The sequence below is a fragment of the Artemia sp. Qi Xiang Cuo genome, chromosome 16, assembly GCF_049724085.1.
Source record: "Artemia sp. Qi Xiang Cuo chromosome 16, ASM4972408v1, whole genome shotgun sequence".
Taxonomy (NCBI): domain Eukaryota; kingdom Metazoa; phylum Arthropoda; class Branchiopoda; order Anostraca; family Artemiidae; genus Artemia; species Artemia sp. Qi Xiang Cuo.
This window is the reverse complement of record NC_142809.1, coordinates 54,266,316-54,285,459: the sequence shown is the minus strand read 5'-3', so window position 1 is coordinate 54,285,459 and position 19,144 is coordinate 54,266,316. Positions and strand designations below refer to the sequence as shown.

The following is a 19,144-nucleotide window of genomic DNA, read 5'->3' as shown; positions in this document are numbered from 1 at the left end:
AGAAGAAAGGTCACGGATGTGCGTTTATTTTATTTTATTTCTTTATTATTGCTGTTTTTTTTTGTTCTTCCCAGGGGTGACCGTGCCGAATCAATGGTGCTAGGAGATCGGGAGAGGGTTCATTTAAAAGGAAATTAAAAGTTCTAGTGTCCTATTAAAGTGACCAAAATCAGAAGGCAAATAGCCCCCCTTCCCAGGCCACTTTCTCCCAAAGTTGACCGATCAAAATTTTCAGACAGCCATTTTGATCAACATAGTTAAAAGGTCCGATAACTATGCCTTTGGGGATGATACGAACCCCCACAGCCCCCTGAGAAAGAGCTGCAAGTTATAAATTTTCCCATTACTTCTATATAGTATTTGCTATTGGGAAGTATGAAGTATACAGACATTTTTGGGGGGTTTGGGGGGGGGGGGTGGGGGTTTGTTGGTGTTTCTTCAGGGAGAATTTTCCGTTCGGAAGAAAATTTCTGGGTGTAAGCTTTCAATGTGAAATTTTACACGGGGAAATTTACCCGAATTCCTGTACGACATTGGATGTATTTGTCCTACATTTTCTTTGGCGACTGAATTTTACATGTGGAAATTTCCTGAGGGAATTGACTGGGGAAAATTTTCAGTGGGGTCGGAATTCTCTAGGTGATTTTTTTGCAAAGGGGGATTTTCCACGGGAGAAATTCTCCCGTGGGGATCTATCACTAGGAATAATTTTCGGTGAGGAAAGTTTCCGCGGGAGAAACTTTCCATTGCAGAGAGAGAGAGAGAGGAGGGGAAATTTTTCACGTAGGAGGTATTTCCGGTAAGAATTCAAAAATAATCAAAATTAAATAAAAAAACAGCTGTTTTTTCGAATTTGAGTATACTATGGTGAATTTTCGGGCGGAAACGTGAGAAAGAAATTTTCTGGGGGGAATTTGCAGCGAGGATGGAATTGTCCGGGGATTATTTCCCCGGGGGGAGTATTTTAAGCGAAAAAACTTTCTAAGAAGAACTTTTCCTCGGGGGGGGGGGATTTCCGTGGAAGGGGATGCTGGTTTGATGGCATTATTTGAAAAACGATCAGAAACTAAATATATAAAAAACAAGTTGTTTCAACTAAAAATAAGGGGCAACATTAAAACTTAAAACAAACAGAAATTGTTTCGTATAAGAGGGGGTCTACCGAAGGTAGACCTTTGGTCCCAGTTCATAAAGAACAACTCCTGAAACACAAGGACTGTTTAATTAGAATAAGAAACTTTTGTAAAAGTGTTTTAAACTTTGGCGTAAAGAGGGGTATTGAGGAGGAAGAGCTGCAAGTTATAAGTTTTCCCATTACTTCTATATAGTATTTGCTATTGGGAAGTATGAAGTATACAGACAATCACGAACAAATTCTGTTCGCTTTAAGATGAAATGTTGCTCCTTACTTTCAGTTGAAACTTTTTTTTGTGCTCAAAAACACGACATTGTTCCTTACTATAAGTTCACGTAGGATTTAAGTGTCCCGCAAAACATATGATTTCGTGACAAAGTTACAGTAGTAATTCGCATTTACTTACATATGTAATTTACAGCTATAGGAATACAGATAACGGTTATAATAATTAAAAAAAAAATGCTTATTCCTACTAGAAAATATAAGATTCTAAATATTACAGGACTCAGCCAGTGAGGAATATTTTTTACAGGGCAGGGTGGGGAGGGTAATTTCGATAATACGTGCATTTTATGACTGATCAAGTACTTAAATATTTAGCAAAGAATTCACCATGACCTAATCAAATGTGATATGACTTCGGCTTATTCCTCAAGCACAGTTTTTTCCGTTTGATACTCGCGTGATTAGTCAAACCTTTTGTAAGAGTTCTACAGTTAAATATTAAGACAGTAATACAGGGTTAAACTATTTAATACTTTTTACATCATTTGGTGAAGAAAATGAGCCATTTTGACAGTTTTTAAAGACCTGTTTTTGGTAGAAGGAAGTTAATTTTTAGGCATCCACCCTTCCCTCTAAGCGAAAATTTAAGGTCCACTTTCTCCCTGCCTGAAAGTTTCAACTTGGTCCCCCAAGACGTTACTAAGATATTGCAGATACGCTATTTTGATAACTTGAAAACACATAGTGTCTTGATTTACCTCGCTACTTAACGGTGAACAGATGCCAAGTCCCAAAGGGGCTTTTGCCGTGAAAACGTTTAGGTGAGTCGGAGGCAAAACAGTTTTACCCCCCCGAGTCAACAACTTCGTGAACAAAGGCACTATTTTCTGGCAATTTCCGAGAGTGAAAAAATGATATTAAACGAGTTTTGGTAAAAATAAAACCTTCTAAGTAAGGCAGGAGACACTGAATTGAACCAATTGATGAAACTTCTTTGCTTTTACGACAAATCTTAATTTTTACGAAAAGTGTCTCATAAAGTCTGAAACTACCACTGGCGAGAGATCAGGAGAAGATTAAAAGATCGAAGAGCACTTTCTATCCTATCCTTTGGGCCGCGTGACAATCCACATTTGAGGTGAGATATCTCTTTATAATGCCCCCTTGGTGAATTAATAAGGATAATTATCGTAGCAGAGTGACGACGAATCTTTCCTTTTCGTACAAAGGATACAAGATTAAATTAAAAGTCATTAGAACCTCAGAATAAACGGGATGGTAACGAAGCATGCATCTTAAAGCTGTTTTCCTCTTTCGTTAAGATTCAGTACTTAAGTAGACGACGTTCAGGTAATCCTCCACGAGCGTTCAGATAATCCTCTACTCAAGTAATCCGATATTTATAATTTCATCAATGACGTAAATACTCATGAGATGGTTCCATCATAGCTCAACCCAATCCTGGAGGCTCAAAATAGGTATTTCAAAACTGAAAAGCTCAGACAAGACAATTCAACAAAGGTAACGCAACTCAACACAAGATCACAACCCAGCAGAGGTACTTGAACATAGGCACCTCAAAATAGGAGAAGCGACTATATACAGGGCAATGAATACAGCCCAACAACCGCAACTGGAACTCGGCAAAGGTAATTCAAGCTGTGGAATTTACTCACGACATGGTTGATCAGCATTGTTGATCAAAATTTTTTCTGGTCGAATAATGCTGTTGTAACCAAAAATTCAATCTGGCCGAATATTACTGTTGCTATCAAAAATTTTTCTTGTCCAAATACAGTTGTTGCCACCAAAACATTTCTTTTAGCCAAATATTAATTCTGCTACCGAAAATTTGGTCCTGCCGAATATTGCTCTTGCCTTGTTGCCCCCAAAAACTTATTCTTGCCAAATATTGCTTTTGCGATCGAAAATCTGTTCTGCACGATTATGTCTCTTCGACCAATATTGGGCTTGTAAAAAAAAGACCCAAAATTGGAAATACTCTCCGTTTAATTTGTTAGCAAAAACAAACCTGGACGGTTTTGAAATAAGAAAAAAATAAACAAGAAGAAAGTTAATATTACTCAGATAATTTAGAAGACAACTAGTTTCAAAACTGAGGTTTTTAGACGACAATGAATCAGTTTGCAAATGACTGACACTCTCCAGTTTTTTTCATTAATAGTAAAAAAAATAAATCATTTTTGCTGGTCGTCAATCTCTTTTCGCGTTCTGAAACGCACCAACAGAAACAATTCTTGAAGTCTTGCCAAAAACAGGGCGGCCACAGGCTCAAGGAGTCAAATTACGGGCTTTAAGGACTCTTTCGGCGGTAAGAGACCTTTAGGGATCTTCCTGATACCAAAAAAGGAACGAATAGGTACCTCGTTGTTGTTGTTTATCGTATATGGACAGCTGTTGTTTACTGTATAAATGACACAATCAACATCATACTCGATATTCACACCAATTCCTTCAAAATCTGAACCCAGGACGGTCAACAACGAACTCGTGTCTTCTGGAAAGACACGAGTAATATCAAGATAGTCCGACCACTAGGCTTTCCACATGGATATTCTTGGGTTTATTATTTCAAGATATTTGACCTGTAGTACTAAGATGTCACACTTGTACACAGAATAAGGTCACGCCTAGAAAGCGATAATTTACACTATACTACTTTTTACCCCAGATCACCATATTCTCCCCTTTGTCAGATTCGATTGTGAATTTACTTTTTCGGCGGCCCTTCTTCCCATAATTATCCCATACAATGCTGCGCCCTGTATTTTTAAAGTGTTGCAGCGTACTAGGTCAGAATTCTTACCATAGTCACCATCTTTACGCGATTCAACGCCATCTTGCGATTCTCGGTCCGAGGAGACACTAGCCTGGGATTGGCTAAGAATATCTGCTGATGATGCACGACGGAGCCAGTTTACGCCCCAAGAACTACTTCCAAAGGATTCATTGAGATCTTCTATTGACGCTAAGCTGAAAAGAACATTCAATTACAAAAACAGTGCCAGAAAATGCTGAACATTAATGGAGGTATTTAACATAGCTAAATTTCACAATCTATATTTTAAATCACCAAAAGTATTTAACGCGTGTTTCTTTTTGGCAGATATATGAAATTTTTTTATTGGCACTAAATTAGTTTTAATCCAATAAACAGTTATAGCAACAGGTTCCTATTTTTCGGTTCTTAAACCCTATGTTTAGTATTAAGATCCATCTAGGTTTCTAGGTTAAAAACATTTTTTGAAGAATGATATATGCTGCTCTGAATGACATAACAATAACAAATTGATGAAGGCGAAAGCTCCCCCTCCCCCCCAAAAAAAACAATAACAAACAAACACATACAAAAAGTCTTTGGCGCTTTTATATGACCAAATAGGCACTCTGTTTAACTGTTTAACTGTTTATTTGATTAATTCAACATAACAAAAAACATATACCCCCAACAGAGAGCAAAGCTCGTAAAATTGGGTAAAAAAAAAAAAAAAAAAACAAAACAAAAAAAAAACAATTTCTAATCAAAACAAAAGAGAGAAAGAAAAAAAAACTGTTTAAAGAAAAAAAAAAAAAAAAAAACAAACATAAAGAAAACAAACGCTGGACAAGTGAGGCACGGAAGGCTATCCCAACATGGGTAACTAATATAAAAAAAAAAATAATAATAATAATAAAAAAAATTTTAAAAATTTTTATTCCACCATCACAGGTCAATACATAATTTTAATATTTTCTTCCTTAGAACTGATATTTGCCGAAATGATGCCTCAATTTGAATTCTATCTTTCAGCCTATATTTATTTGAAATAAATGGTATTTGGTATCTAATTGAAAATCTAGATCTTTCACAATTAACAAAGGGAATTCGATATGTTCCAGAACACCTAAGAGCCGAAGGAGGGGGCAGAATCAACAGAGATTTTTCATAAAAATAACTACTAGGATCTTGTATTTTAAAATGCCATATTGATATATTAAGTTCTCTTATATGTTTCAGATCTAATAAATTCAAGAAAAGAAATAATGTTTCATTTTACGATGCATCTCTAAGTTTTTATGGACGATGTAAAAAATTTCCAAGTATTCTCACTGCTTTATTTTGAAGGATCTTTAGGGGTTTTATATGCGTCCAAAAAGTATTTAAATAAATAATTGTGCAATAATTTAAATAAGGAGCAAGCAAAGAATGATAAATTATTTTTAAAATTGAAAATGGAAAAACATGTTGCAAACGATACATAGACCCAATATTTTGCGAAAGTTTCACCCTTAAATGATCAATATGAGTTTGAAATGACAAAAGGGGATCAATAAAAACTCCTAAATAACGATACGATTGAACTCTACGTATTTTATGCTCACCAACTTGAAGCTCCTGACATGAAATTTTTTAGTAGCACGTTTTGAATGACCAAAAACCATAAATTCAGTCTTCTTAAAATTCGGTACTAAATAATTAGAAACAAACCATCGATTAACTGAACTAACAGTGTTAAACAAATTTTGAATTAATGTAGATGAATCCTTCGCTTTAACAGAAACAGCTGTGTCATCTGCAAATAAAATTGCAAGACCATTATTTCCCTGCAAACATCGTGGAAGATCATTAATATACATCAAAAATAAAAGCGGACCTAATACCGATCCTTGTGGGACACCAATATCTTCAAGATCATTTAAACTAGACAAATGTCCATCAACATCTACCACGATTTTACGTCCATAAAGGTATGATCTTATTATATCTAGTCCTTTCCCTCTTATACCGGAATTTTCCATTTTATCAAAAAGAATTACATGGTTTAAAGTGTCAAATGCTTTTTTAACATCATAAAAAACAGTAGATACATGATAATTACTATCTAAGCAGTCATTTATTTCTAATACAAGAGCTGCAACTGCTTGTTCCGTCGAATGGCCTGCCCTAAATCCAAACTGATATTAGGTAAAAAAATTTATTTTATCTAGATAATTAGTAATCCTTCCTTTAAAAATTTTTTCCAATACTTTAGACAATGGTGATAAAATTGCAATAGGACGATAATTATTTGTATCAGATTTATCTCCTTTTTTATGCAATGGTATTACACGTGCAATTTTCCATCTTTTAGGAAATGTACCTGAGAAAATACATAAATTTAAAATATGAAGCAATGGTTCAAAAATTACACCTGCAATATTTTTTAGCAAATTAGTTGAAAGTTCATCATATCCCAATGAATTACCATTTTTTAAATTCTTAATAACCTTTTGAAATTCTGCAAAAGTAACCGGGGCCATAAATATGCTCGTATCTTCAGTGGGCGGTAGATATTTTTTATGCGACCTTGGGGAAGAAAGGTCAACTTCTCCTGAAACAACAGATGATCCAATACTAGCAAAATATTCACTAAACTTCTTAGCAACAGCTTGTGGTCCTCTAAATTCTTTACCATTAATATCAAATAACACTTCAGGGTGTAACAACTTTTATTTCTTCCAATTTTATCTTTAATCAAACTCCAAGTTTTTCTAGGGGAATCTGAATTTCGAAAAGATTTTTCATAATAAAGTCTTTCACTTACTCTAAGGATCCTTACCAGCATATTCTTATTATTTTTAAAACGCGTTAAATTTATTTCCGTGGGATATTTTATTCTAATTTTATATAAACGATTTTTCTCATTAATAGATCTCAAAAGTGATTCATTTATCAAAGGTTTTTTTGTGGTAAGTTTCTTTCCTCTCGGGATCTTATATGGGCAAAAAAGATCAAGCTTTTCATTCATAATATAATAAAATTTATCTAATGATTGGTTCGGATCCTTCTCATCAATTACAGGACTCCAATCAACATCACCAAGCCCTTCTTTTAACCTTAACACATTTTTATCTGAAAAATCTCTACGCTTGGTTTGATTTTTTTATTATGCGGGAAATTTATAAGAAAATCAGACATAATTATACAGTGGTCAGATGAATCATCAGGAATAATAAATGTATTAACAGCACTATAAGGTGAAAAAATATTATCAATAAGTGAAAATGATGTATCAGCTATTCTAGAGGGCACAAAACATACGGGGTTTAGTCCATAAGATAGTGGGCCCTCCAAAAACTGCAAAATATTTCTATCTATTCTATTCTGATCTGCAGATAGGAGTTTCATTAAATCAATATTAAAATCACCCATAACTAAATAAGGAGTATTAAGACTAGCTAATTTATCCAACATACTTTCAAAATGATTTTTAAATTCTATCTGGCTGGATGACGGAGTACGGTAAATAACTGCAATTAAAAACTTCCGATTATTTGGAAAAGAGCATTCAACTACACAAGATTCAAAAATCATTTCAATATTCATTGGCAAAAAATCAATCCTTATACGTGCTGGTATGCAATTTTTAATCAAAACACCAAGACCCCCTTGTTTTTGTCTTTTCCGACCGATGTGAAAAAATTGGTAATCTTTTACATGTATATTTTCAATTGAAAAATCATCTAAAAAAGTTTCACATAGGCCTAATATATCTGTATCTGAATCCGACAAAAAAGTTTCAATCACATCCTGCGCAGTCCTCCAACCCCGGCAATTCCAAAACGACATCCTACTTGTATTTACATTTTTTCTTCCCAGCTCATTCATAAATATATATTGATTTTTTGGGATATCAAAATTACTAGAAGTATCTTCATCATCACCAGCTACAATAGTTTGAAAAATTGACTGAAATGAAAGAGAATTCCGCTCAAATTCTTTTAACCTTGATGATGGAATTTCACGATTATCTCTATCCATTATCAAATATTAATCCCACGTTAAGAGCAACCACACCATGCCCCAAAAGACCAGCAAACCATAATAAAAAATAACAATTTAAAAAACAAAAAAAAATAATCTCCATTCCAAGTCGTTTTACCTCAGTTCGACTAATCTGCGCAACTTTTAATTTAAACTCTATGTGGATCTAAACAAAAAAAAAGGAAAAAAAAAAAAAATAATAATAATAATACACCTTATATAAACTAAACATAAAAAAAAAACACTTTCAATTTAAATGTTTTCATTCATATTACTTGGGCACATGAACTATTACTGCAACCCACGACATTACGACATTTGAACATCGACAGGGACTATAACAGGCACTTCCCTTCGGGCAATGGAAAATTTTTTATGAACATCGTCAATCTCCGGTATGTCATCATTGAATGTGTATTTGGTAATCGAGCCGTCTGGTCTTTTCACTAGCAGATTCGGCTGAAACCCCTTCGATATCCAGGCATCACATCCATGATCTTTTCGTAATTTGTCACGTTTCGCTAGAAGCAGCTTTCGCACTTTACGGATTTCAGTTGGGACATCATCACTGATGAACAGGTTGCTGTTGTTTCCAGGGAATGTCTTATCCTTCAGCTTGCTAGCAATCTTCAATATGGCAAACTTATCGTCTTTTTTATTCAGTGTCACCTTCAAAAATTTACAGTTGCTATCATAATTAGTAACTGTGAAATTTACTTCGGGCATTTCCAGCCCGTGACGAACTACCTCTGTGAATAGAACTTGAGAGTGGTTATTATCCTTACAAGCTGCGTTCCATATGATGACATTATTTTCTAGCTTTGCAGCTTCCATTCTCACAATCCGAAACATATAATCTTCATTTTTCCTTCTTAATTCCATTATTTCATCCGTGCAAGTTTTTATTTGCATTTTGAGGCTAGAGGTTTCATTCTCAATCTTTCCAATTTTCGATTCAGTATTGTTTATCTTATTCGTTTGTAGCGATTGTTCTTTTTCCAATTTATCCACCCTTGCGGTAAGAGTTCCTAATTGATTGTTGATATTGTCCAACTTATTTCCATTTTCTTTCACAACATCAAGAATTTGCTTAAAATCCGCAGCTATTATCGATATTTCCGGTTTCGAGCTAGAACTGAGTCCTGAGGTGTCAAATGAACTGTCCATGCCTTCTTGCTTAGCATTTTTCCTTTTACGTCCCATCTAATCACAAATATATCAATAATCCTTGATATAATATTGACACATAAATTCACGCCACACAGAGGTTTTAACTACATCTTATTCTGACGAGAGCATTGAATGATGAATAATAATCTTTATTATTGCCAAACTGGAATACCTCACTTGGATATCTTATGAAATTAACTCAATTTAAGAAAGCCAAAAGTTCAATTAATGCATTGGTCAGAAACTCCAGTCAATTCAATTTATCCAGTGACGTCACACATTCCACTAGGTTACAGATACTGAATAAATGTTTAAATAGTTTATGAGACTTAAAAGCGTTCTCACTATTTCGTAACTACTGAAAGAATCCAGTATCTAATTAAATCAGAATAAAATCCTTTACCGACAACTAGTTCAAAACTGGGATTAATCCTTTTTAAAAGAATAGATAGATCTTAACTGTTCAAAGACTGAATCAATACTCACTGTTCACTTTTTCCTCCATCTCATTAAGTTCCTATTTCTTTTGAATGTCTTTCTGCTCTATTCGAGGCCAGTATAGTTTTGTTTGGCCCCAGATAGATGGCCCGCCGGTATCCTTTATCCCTAAAGTATCCATCTTTTGGGCCATCTATCCGGTATCCTTTATCCCCAAGGTATCCATCTTTTGGGCCATCTATCCAAGATAGATGGCCCGCCGGTATCCTTTATCCCTAAGGTACCCATCTATCCAAGGCATCCATCTTTTGGGCCATCTATCCGAGATAGATGGCCCATAGTTGACCACTGTCATTACGGTATCTTCTGAATTCTGATAGTCTTTGAAGATTTATCTTCCTATCCTTCTTATGAGTTACTAACTATGACAAGAGATAGTATGTCAAGAATAGGAAAGTGGATGAAGGTTGCAGGGTCGTAATTTGCTACTGGGCATGGCCACTGCCCCCTCCAAACCCAAATTTGCCCCCCCCCTCCCAGATAAAATTTAGTTTCTGAAAAAATGTTGTCAATTTTAACATAAGCCTTATAATTCAAGTATCCAGTGAAAACATCAGTTTTCTTTAGTATTTCTTTGCCTTTATGGTAATACATGACTATTTTTCAGTTTTCACTGTCATTTTCACTTGATTTGGGAAAATTGGCTCCAACTTTGCACACACACCCCCCCAAGCATTTTGACGAAATTGCGGCACTGAAAGGTCGATCACCTAAAGATGGATTATAAGAAATCCCATAGGGTAATTTTTTGTAGATCGCCAAATTATTATCCTTGGTTCAAGGAATTAAATGTTGGATCTTACCGTATTGAGCTGGTGTGTTTGAGAGACATCAGCCTGAATATGACAAAGGAATTCGTCAGTAATTAGAAAACCGGTTAGGATGTCTACAAGGTCAGCATTTTCGATTCGCCATGTTCTTCCTTCTATATGGAAGTCCCTTCTTTATGATAAAGTTCAAGAGACTGATAAGCCGACTTTTCGTACGTCGTTTAGGGACAACTTTTTGGTGTTTATGATTTAGGATGTTTTTTTTTTAAATAGATCGAGCAGGGAAAAAGTACAGAATAGTATTGTTATATTATCAGTATAGTACATGGTCTCAAGTGGTGATTATATATATATATATATATATATATATATATATATATATATATATATATATATATATATATATATATATATATATCTTTTTTATCTAAGTCCTCAAAAAAAAGTTTCACAAACGCTAATCTTAACTTTTCAAAATCATTAAAAAATTTTATTTTTATTTTTGGCACGACAAAGTAGCGAATTTGGTAACATTCTAAGTTACGTGGCAGATATTGAATCAGACTTGGTCTAACACCGTCTAACCTGATGGATGCCCACAAGAAGGCACTTGTGCGCAGGAATCCGAATCACAGAGTGTGCAGTCAGTAGCGATACAGTAACTTTTATTAATCCCTGTTTCTATCACCTTTACTTAGTACGCTTTATCAAGAGCCCTGGAATTGAAACTCAATTCGAGCAACACTAGCGAAAGGTGTTTACTTTTTGTTTGTTTGTTATTTTTTATTGTGACCAGTTCTCTTTTATTTTCTTTACTTTTAAGCATTTATGTTCTTAATTAATTTAAGTTTTCGTTAATTTAGTTTTATATTTATTTACTCATTTATTTCATTTTTGATTTAGTGATTTTTTTTTATTATTTTTTTTTTTTTACTAGGGCCCAAAAATACTGAATAGCATAAAGTGCAGCGTTAAATGTACATTTCTTTTCCCTAATTTAGCCATCTTTTTAAATTCTTTTTTGTTAGTGATGTAACACGATTATAATTTGCTTACTTTGATTTTATTTTTCTTAATTATTTTTTTTAATTACTTCACCTTTATGTCTAATTAATTTTATATTTACTAGTTTATTTTATTTTTTTATGTTTTTTATTCTTTTATGGATTCCTTTTCTTTTCCTTTGAGGCCACAAATACTGAGCATCATAATGTACAACCTTAAATTTCTTTTTCCCAATTTGGCCAAATTAGCCAACATTTTTACTTATCTTTTTTGTTATTTTTCATTATAGCTTGTTTTCATTTACTTTCTTTTTTTTAGTCGGTTATTTTTCCTTAATTAACTCACATTTTTGGTTATTTAGCTTTATATCTAATTACTTATTTACTTAATTTTTAGTGTTGTTACTTATTTATTTCACTTTTTCTTACTCTTTTTTTCATTTGAGCCAAAAAATACTGAATATTATAAAGTGCAACTTTAAATGCACGTTTCTTTTTCCTAATTTAGCCAACTTCTGTAAATTCTTTTTTGTTTGTAATTTTTTTAAATTATAACTTGTTTTCCTTTATTTGTATTCGTTTTTTAAAATCAATTTACTGTTTTGTTTATTTAGTTTTATATTTACTTGGTAATTTATTTCATTTTTAATTTAGTTATTGTTTTCATGTTTTTTTTTAAATTCGTTTTTTTTTTTTCATTTGAGGTTCAGCTTCGGGTTCTTTTATTTACAAACTAAATACAACTACAATATGGGTATGCCCGGCTGAGAGTCTAGCTCGTATTACCAGGCAACCAAGATGCTGAACCAATGCTGTTCCTTTTTCTCAATTTAGCCAAATTTGCCAACTTTGTTACTTCTTTTTGTTTGTTATTTTTTTACAAAAATTTGTTTTTATTTATTTTCTTTATTTTTATTCAGTTATTTTTCTTTAATTAACTCAATTTTTTGTTTATAATAATAATAATAATAATTTATTTTTGCCCGCTCATACAAAAAAGGAGAAAAGCGGAATAATACAAAAGAAAAAAATATAGATGTTTTTACTTTTATAACTTTAATAAATCAAATAATATTAACATTTTGATTAATGAACATCAATATATGTATATTAAACTGACAATGCACATTCATTTGTATTTTTTCAGTAGAGTGCAGACCATGTTATCGCCTTGGGAAGGCATAGGGGTTTTGAGCCCTACTCATGTTAATTTCTGCTAATTTTCAGTTTGACTCAGTTATTTATTGTAATTTCTGTTCGTTTTGGGTTTCATTTAATTTTCGATGTTGATTTGTGGTAGTTTCACGCTTGGTAAATTATTTGATTTTATTTTTGCTCATTTTTGCTCAAAAGGTGTTTTAATTAATTTCTGTTCGTTTTATATTGACATAGTCTTTTCAGGGAGAAAGAAAATAATGCTTTAAATCTTTTCGTTTTTTTAAGACTTTTTAGTTTGGCCTGGTATTTGTATGCTGGAGAAAAATTTTCAGCAGATTTTAACAACATACAACCTTTGAAAAATCTGGAAACAAATAGTAGTGTTTAATTTAGTTTCATACCTCCTCTAGTTGACCTGAAATAGAAAACTTAAAACCATTCGCAAAAAAATCTGTTTACTTTCTTTGATAGCTTGGATACACTTTCGCTAATTTGATTTGTTACAAATCAGAAGTAGCCCCGAAAGTTTGAACATAATACCCTCAGTCGTTCTTGGGATACTGCTGAGATGCATTATTGGGAATTAGCATTAACACAGTGCATTTTATTTAATATTATGGAAACATTTAGTTTTTAAAAATAATGGAAAAAGGGGAGGGGGGGCGTGGTAGGTGGACTAGTTGCCCTCCAATCACTTTCGACTATTAAAAAGGGTATTAGTCCTTTCTATTTTCAATCGAATGAGCCCTTTTCTAAGTTCCTATGACAACTCCTTCAATACAGAGTGCCCTAGTCTATAAAAAAAAAAAAAAAAAAATACATTGTACCCTACCCACGTCAATGTTTATTATAAAAATGTTAAGCCTTCCAATCACTTTCGACTATTAAAAAGGGTACTAGCACTTTCAATTTCCAATCGAATGAGCCCTTTTTGAGTTTCTACAACAACACTTTTAATAAAGACCTTATATGCCCATAAATTACAACCCTTGCCCTGAGGGCTGTGAGGGGGTTCTCATCCTGAAAGACCCAATTTCCAGAACTTTCAACTACATTAAACAAAACGGCTATCTAAAAATGTTGATTGGATGTGTTTGGGGAGATGGTAAGTGGGGAGGGGTGTTACTTATCCTCCAATCACTTTCGACTATTAAAAAGGACAAGAGCCCTTCTAATTTGCAATCGAATGAGCCCTTTTGGAAGTTTCTAAAGCATCACTATCTATAAAAACCTTATATGACCCTAGGGCATAACTTATAACCCTTGCCCCGAGGGCCCTGAGGGGGTTATCATCCTCAAAGACCTAGTTTCTGAAACTTTTAACTATGTTGAACAAAATGGCTATCTCAAATAGTTGATTGGATGTTTTCGGGAAAAAGGTGGGCGTGAGAGGGGGGTTAGTTACCCTCAAATCACTTGCGTCTATTAAAAAGGGCACTAGCCCTTTGAATTTCCAATCGAATGAGCCCGTTTTCAAGTTTCTACGACAACGCTTTCAATAAAAACCTCATATGTCCCCAGGGCATAACTTACAACCCTAACCCTGAGGGCTCTGGGGGGAGAGTCATCCGAAAAAGATATAATTTCGGGGCCTTTCAACTACTTTGTACAAAATAGCTATCTCAAATTTTGATTGGATGTGTTTGGATAAATGGTGGGCGTGGAGGGCATGTTAGTTGCCTTCCAATCACTTTCGACTATTAAAAGGGCACTAGCAATTTCAATTTCCATTTAAATGAGGCCTTTTCATTCAAATGAGCCCTTAAAGAAAGCGACAGCGCTTTCTATAAAAACCTTATATACCCCTAGGGCATAAACTATAAGGCTTGCCCTGAGGGCTATGGGGGGGTGTCGTCCCCAAAGACCTAATTTCCAGAACTTTCACCTACGTTGAACAAAATGGCTACCTCAAAATTTTGATTGGATGTGTTTGGGAGAAAGGTGGGCGTGAAAGGGGGGTTAGTTGCCCTCCATTCACTTCCACTATTAAAAAGTGCACTAGCCCTTTGAATTTCAAATCCAATGAGCCTTTTTTGTAGCTTCTACGACAAAGCTTTCTATAAAAAACCTTATATGCCGCAAGAGCATAACTTACAATCCTTGCCCTGCGGGCTGTGGGGGAGTGTCCTCCTCAAAAACATAATTTCTATTTGGAAATCAACTATGCTGAACAAAACGGTTATCTCAAAATTTTGATTGGATGTGTTTCGGGAAATGGTGAGCGTGGAAGGGATGTTAATTGCCTTCCAATCCCTTTTGACTATTAAAAAGGGTACAAGCCACTCCAATTTCCTATCGAATGAGCCCTTTTCGAGGTTTTTACGACAACTCCTTCGATACGAAGTGCCCTGGTTTAAAGAAAATAAAATAAAATAAATAAATAAACAATACATTGTGCCAACATCGTTCTTTACATCGTCCTATGATTATTTTATTATAACCTGTTTTCCTTCATTTTCTTTATCAGTATTTATTTTTTTAATTACTTCACTTTAATCTCTAATTAATTTTAAATTTACTTACTTATTTGTTTTATTTTTTATGTTTTTTTATTCTTTTTCCAATTCTTTTTTTTTCATTTCAGTCCACAAATACCGAATAGCATAAAGTGCAACCTTAAATGTATGTTTCTTTTTCCCAAATTAGCCAACTTTTTACTTCTTCTTTTGTTATCTTTTTATTATAATTTGTTTTCATTTACTTTCTTTATTTTTATTCAGTTATTTTTCTTTCATTAACTCACTTTTTTGTTTATTTAGCAATACTATCCTAAAAATGGCTTATGCTAGATTTGCCTTATTTTTTTAATACTTTTTATTTTATTTTTTTTATTTGAGTCCAAAAATACTGCATAGTATAACGTACAATTTTAAATATTCGTTTCTTTTTCCAAATTTAGCCAACTTTTTAAATTCTTTTTTGTTTGTAATTTTTTATTATAACTTGTTTTCCTTTTTTTTTACTCATTTTTTAAAACTAATTTACTATTTTGTTTATTTAGTTTTGTATTTACTAGCTTATTTATTTCATTTGTAATTTAGTTATTTGTTTTTTTATGGGTTTTTTTTTGTTTTTTGTTTTTTTTTTGCATTTGACCCCACCAATGCTAATTAGTATTAAGTGAAACTTTAACTGTAAGTTTCTATTGCCCAATTTAGTGAAATTTGCCAACTTTTTTACTTCTTTTTTGTTCGTTATTTTTTATTATAATTTTTCCTTTACTTTCTTTGTTTTTATTAATTCATTCACTTTTCTGTTTATTTAGTTTTATATTTACTTACATATTTATTTGAATTTTTATGTTTTTTTTTATTCTTTTTTCGATTCTTTTTTTTTTCATTTGAGCCCGCAAATACTGAATAGCATAAAGTCTAACCTTAAATATACGTTTCTTTTTTCCAATTTACCCAAATATTAAAAACCAAGTATCTTTCTCAACAACTTAACTATCAATTTACACAAAGATAAAACTGTCAAAGTACTTACTTAGAGCTGGTACGCGATGGAGAGCCTGCACTCACAGATCCTCGAAGCTCATCTATTCTTTTAGTGACGGTCTTTGCAACGTCTTTTAAACTTCCAGGGCTAATAAAGACAAAAATTTGAAATTGAACATATTAAACGATAGATACGGCAAACTCGTATGGTAAACAGGGTGAATTCATAAAATTTAAGTTTTATTCTTCTCTTTTATTTGGTACAAAGTATCTACTATGCAAATAATAAAAAATAAATAAATTTATTTTCAAAATGAACTAAAAATAAGAAAATAGTTTTTTTTCTTCTCGAAAATCTACGAATACGAGTGAAAACGAGGGGCGCAAAATAGAATGGGCCTTACATGACACATATATTGAATATAAAAGATCTAAAGCCAAACTGGCCAGCCATGACAAAAACAAAGAAATGAATATAAAGACGACAAGCGGGTATATGGCCAGTAAATTAAAACAAAGAGAAAACACTACTGACACAAAAGCAGTTACTTTTGTGATTTCGTAAAGGTAGCTGCAAATTGTAAATGTAAGTATTTGTATATTATATAGTTTATGTTAGACTATTTTAGTTTTATATATATTTTTTAGTTTCAATTTCTAGTTTCTTTTTTTTTTCTGCGCTGAAGACGGCTTGATGTATACGGCCGAAATATTCGTTTGATTTTTTTGTTTTTTCTTCGTTTCATTTACTGGCCATAGACCCGTTTGTCGTCTTTATATTCATTTTTTTGTTTTTAATATCGAATTTACATAAGTTACAAATGCATAAATGCAGAAAGTCAGTGAGTTGAGGAAAACGAGCTAAAAAGATCAATTCATTCAAAGTCCAATGTGTTGTGCCCATCACATTTTCAACCATATTCATTACCTCTCTAGAATAAATTACTATCTGCGTTTTCATTTTGAAATCGAGTCTTTTTTAAGTTTTTTTCCCATTATTTATTATTTTTCACTTTTTAGTCTTCTAAAAGTCTTTTTAGCCTAAAGAATAAAACGTCATCATTTTTTTTTTCTAAGACAAAAATTTATCGTATTTATGACCTGAACCGAAGCTGTCACAGACACAGGCAAGTGTTCTCACCAATGCGCTATCAAATCTCGCATAACAGTGCTTGTTTATACTTTTTTCTGGGCCCAATCACCAATTTATTTTCATACTTTTTTCTATACAAGGGGGAGCATACAAGAGAAAGGGGATTTTGATGTTGTATTATTGCACTGTCATCAGAAGTGCATATACTGATAAAATTTGGAAGTGGTTGGACATTTGAGAAATATACTCACAAGTTTGACAAATTTATGTGACAAACAAACAAACAAAAAGTGAAAAAATACAAGACAGTGAGCTAATGAAAAGGATTAAAAAAAAGAGCTATAGATACAGTACATAGTAAATAAGGTGACCTAATAGACAATGTTTTTTTTTTCTTATAGATGACAAACAATCTATTTTCCAAAAAAAGAACTATAGATACGGTGTACAGCGCCCATAGACAATTTTAAGTTTGTTTTTCTTTTTTAGAGGGAAAACAATCCATTATTAAAAAAAAAAGTGGTCTTGTCAAATAAATTCAGAAACAGTGCAAAATACATAGAAGCAAATAAAAGATAAAATGTATGCGAATGCTTACTTGCGTAGCATAAATAAATAAGTTGATTAAAAAGAAAGAAAGAATGCAGGGAAAAAACACTACTTGACAATTTTAAAAAGGAAAACTCATAATTCACATATGATAAAACAGTTACTTTCTAGCAGTCTGCAGATTGTCGGTCCTTATCTCCTGGATAGGGTTAAAAGGAATTGACTCACAAACTGATTGAATGGTAAGGTGATTCGCCTAGTTTAGGTTACTAGTGCAATGAATAGCCTTACGTCTAGTTAGTGAATTACTATTCAACAATATCCTTATAATGAATGTCAATGTAGCCTCGGAGAGAGTATATCAACATTCCAACAGTCGGCACAAAATGCATAGTCTGTAAATACCAGTACAAAATACTGAGTGATAAAATTACAATTCGAAATAGCACAATGCGTTAACTATTGCTAATAAAAAAATAAAATTTATCCAAAAGATAAAAATACCGACACGAAATTTATTGAAATGTCTATATTGGTCAGTGAATGCAATGGTTCTACTAAGCCAAGACTTTCTAAGGCTTAGGTTGTCACGTTACGCCTCGTTTAGACCTTCTTTTTAATTTTCTGGCCGATTGTTTATGTGCAGTCTTTTCAAATGAGCTGCCTCCCTAAACACTCTCCTTAGTTTTGATAAGAACATACTGTCAATAGACATTCCCCTTCTACAATATCATAAATACTGGTAAAAGTCCCGTTTTGATTTAGTATACCGACACGAAATTTATTGAAATGTCTATATTGGTCAGTGAATGCAATGGTTCTACTAAGCCAAGACTTTATAAGGATTAGGTTGTCACGTTACGCCTCGTTTAGACCTTCTTTTTAATTTTCTGGCCGATTGTTTATGTGCAGTCTTTTCAAATGAGCTGCCTCCCTAAACACTCTCCTTAGTTTTGTTAAGAACATACTGTCAATAGACATTCCCCTTCTACAATATCATAAATAATGGTAAAAGTCCCGTTTTGATTTAGTATACCGACACGAAATTTATTGAAATGTCTATATTGGTCAGTGAATGCAATGGTTCTACTAAGCCAAGACTTTCTAAGGCTTAGGTTGTCACGTTACGCCTCGTTTAGACCTTATTTTTAATTTTCTGGCCGATTGTTTATGTGCAGTCTTTTCAAATGAGCTGCCTCCCTAAACACTCTCCTTAGTTTTGTTAAGAACATACTGTCAATAGACATTCCCCTTCTACAATATCATAAATACTGGTAAAAGTCCCGTTTTGATTTAG

At 33.1% G+C, this 19,144-nt stretch overlaps 1 protein-coding gene across 3 annotated transcripts in view; it reads right to left on the bottom strand.

Annotated features, from left to right (window-relative positions):
* The window catches only part of Crag (DENN domain-containing protein Crag), a 167,864-nt gene that overhangs the window by 17,135 nt on the left and 131,585 nt on the right, over nucleotides 1-19,144 (bottom strand). For all 3 annotated transcript variants that reach the window (XM_089102130.1, XM_089102132.1, XM_089102131.1), the window contains 2 exons: nucleotides 16,255-16,353; nucleotides 4,191-4,357 (listed from right to left, as the gene is read on the bottom strand). In XM_089102130.1, coding sequence (XP_088958256.1) covers nucleotides 4,191-4,357; nucleotides 16,255-16,353 — 266 coding nt within the window. The remainder of the gene's footprint in view (nucleotides 1-4,190; nucleotides 4,358-16,254; nucleotides 16,354-19,144) is intronic.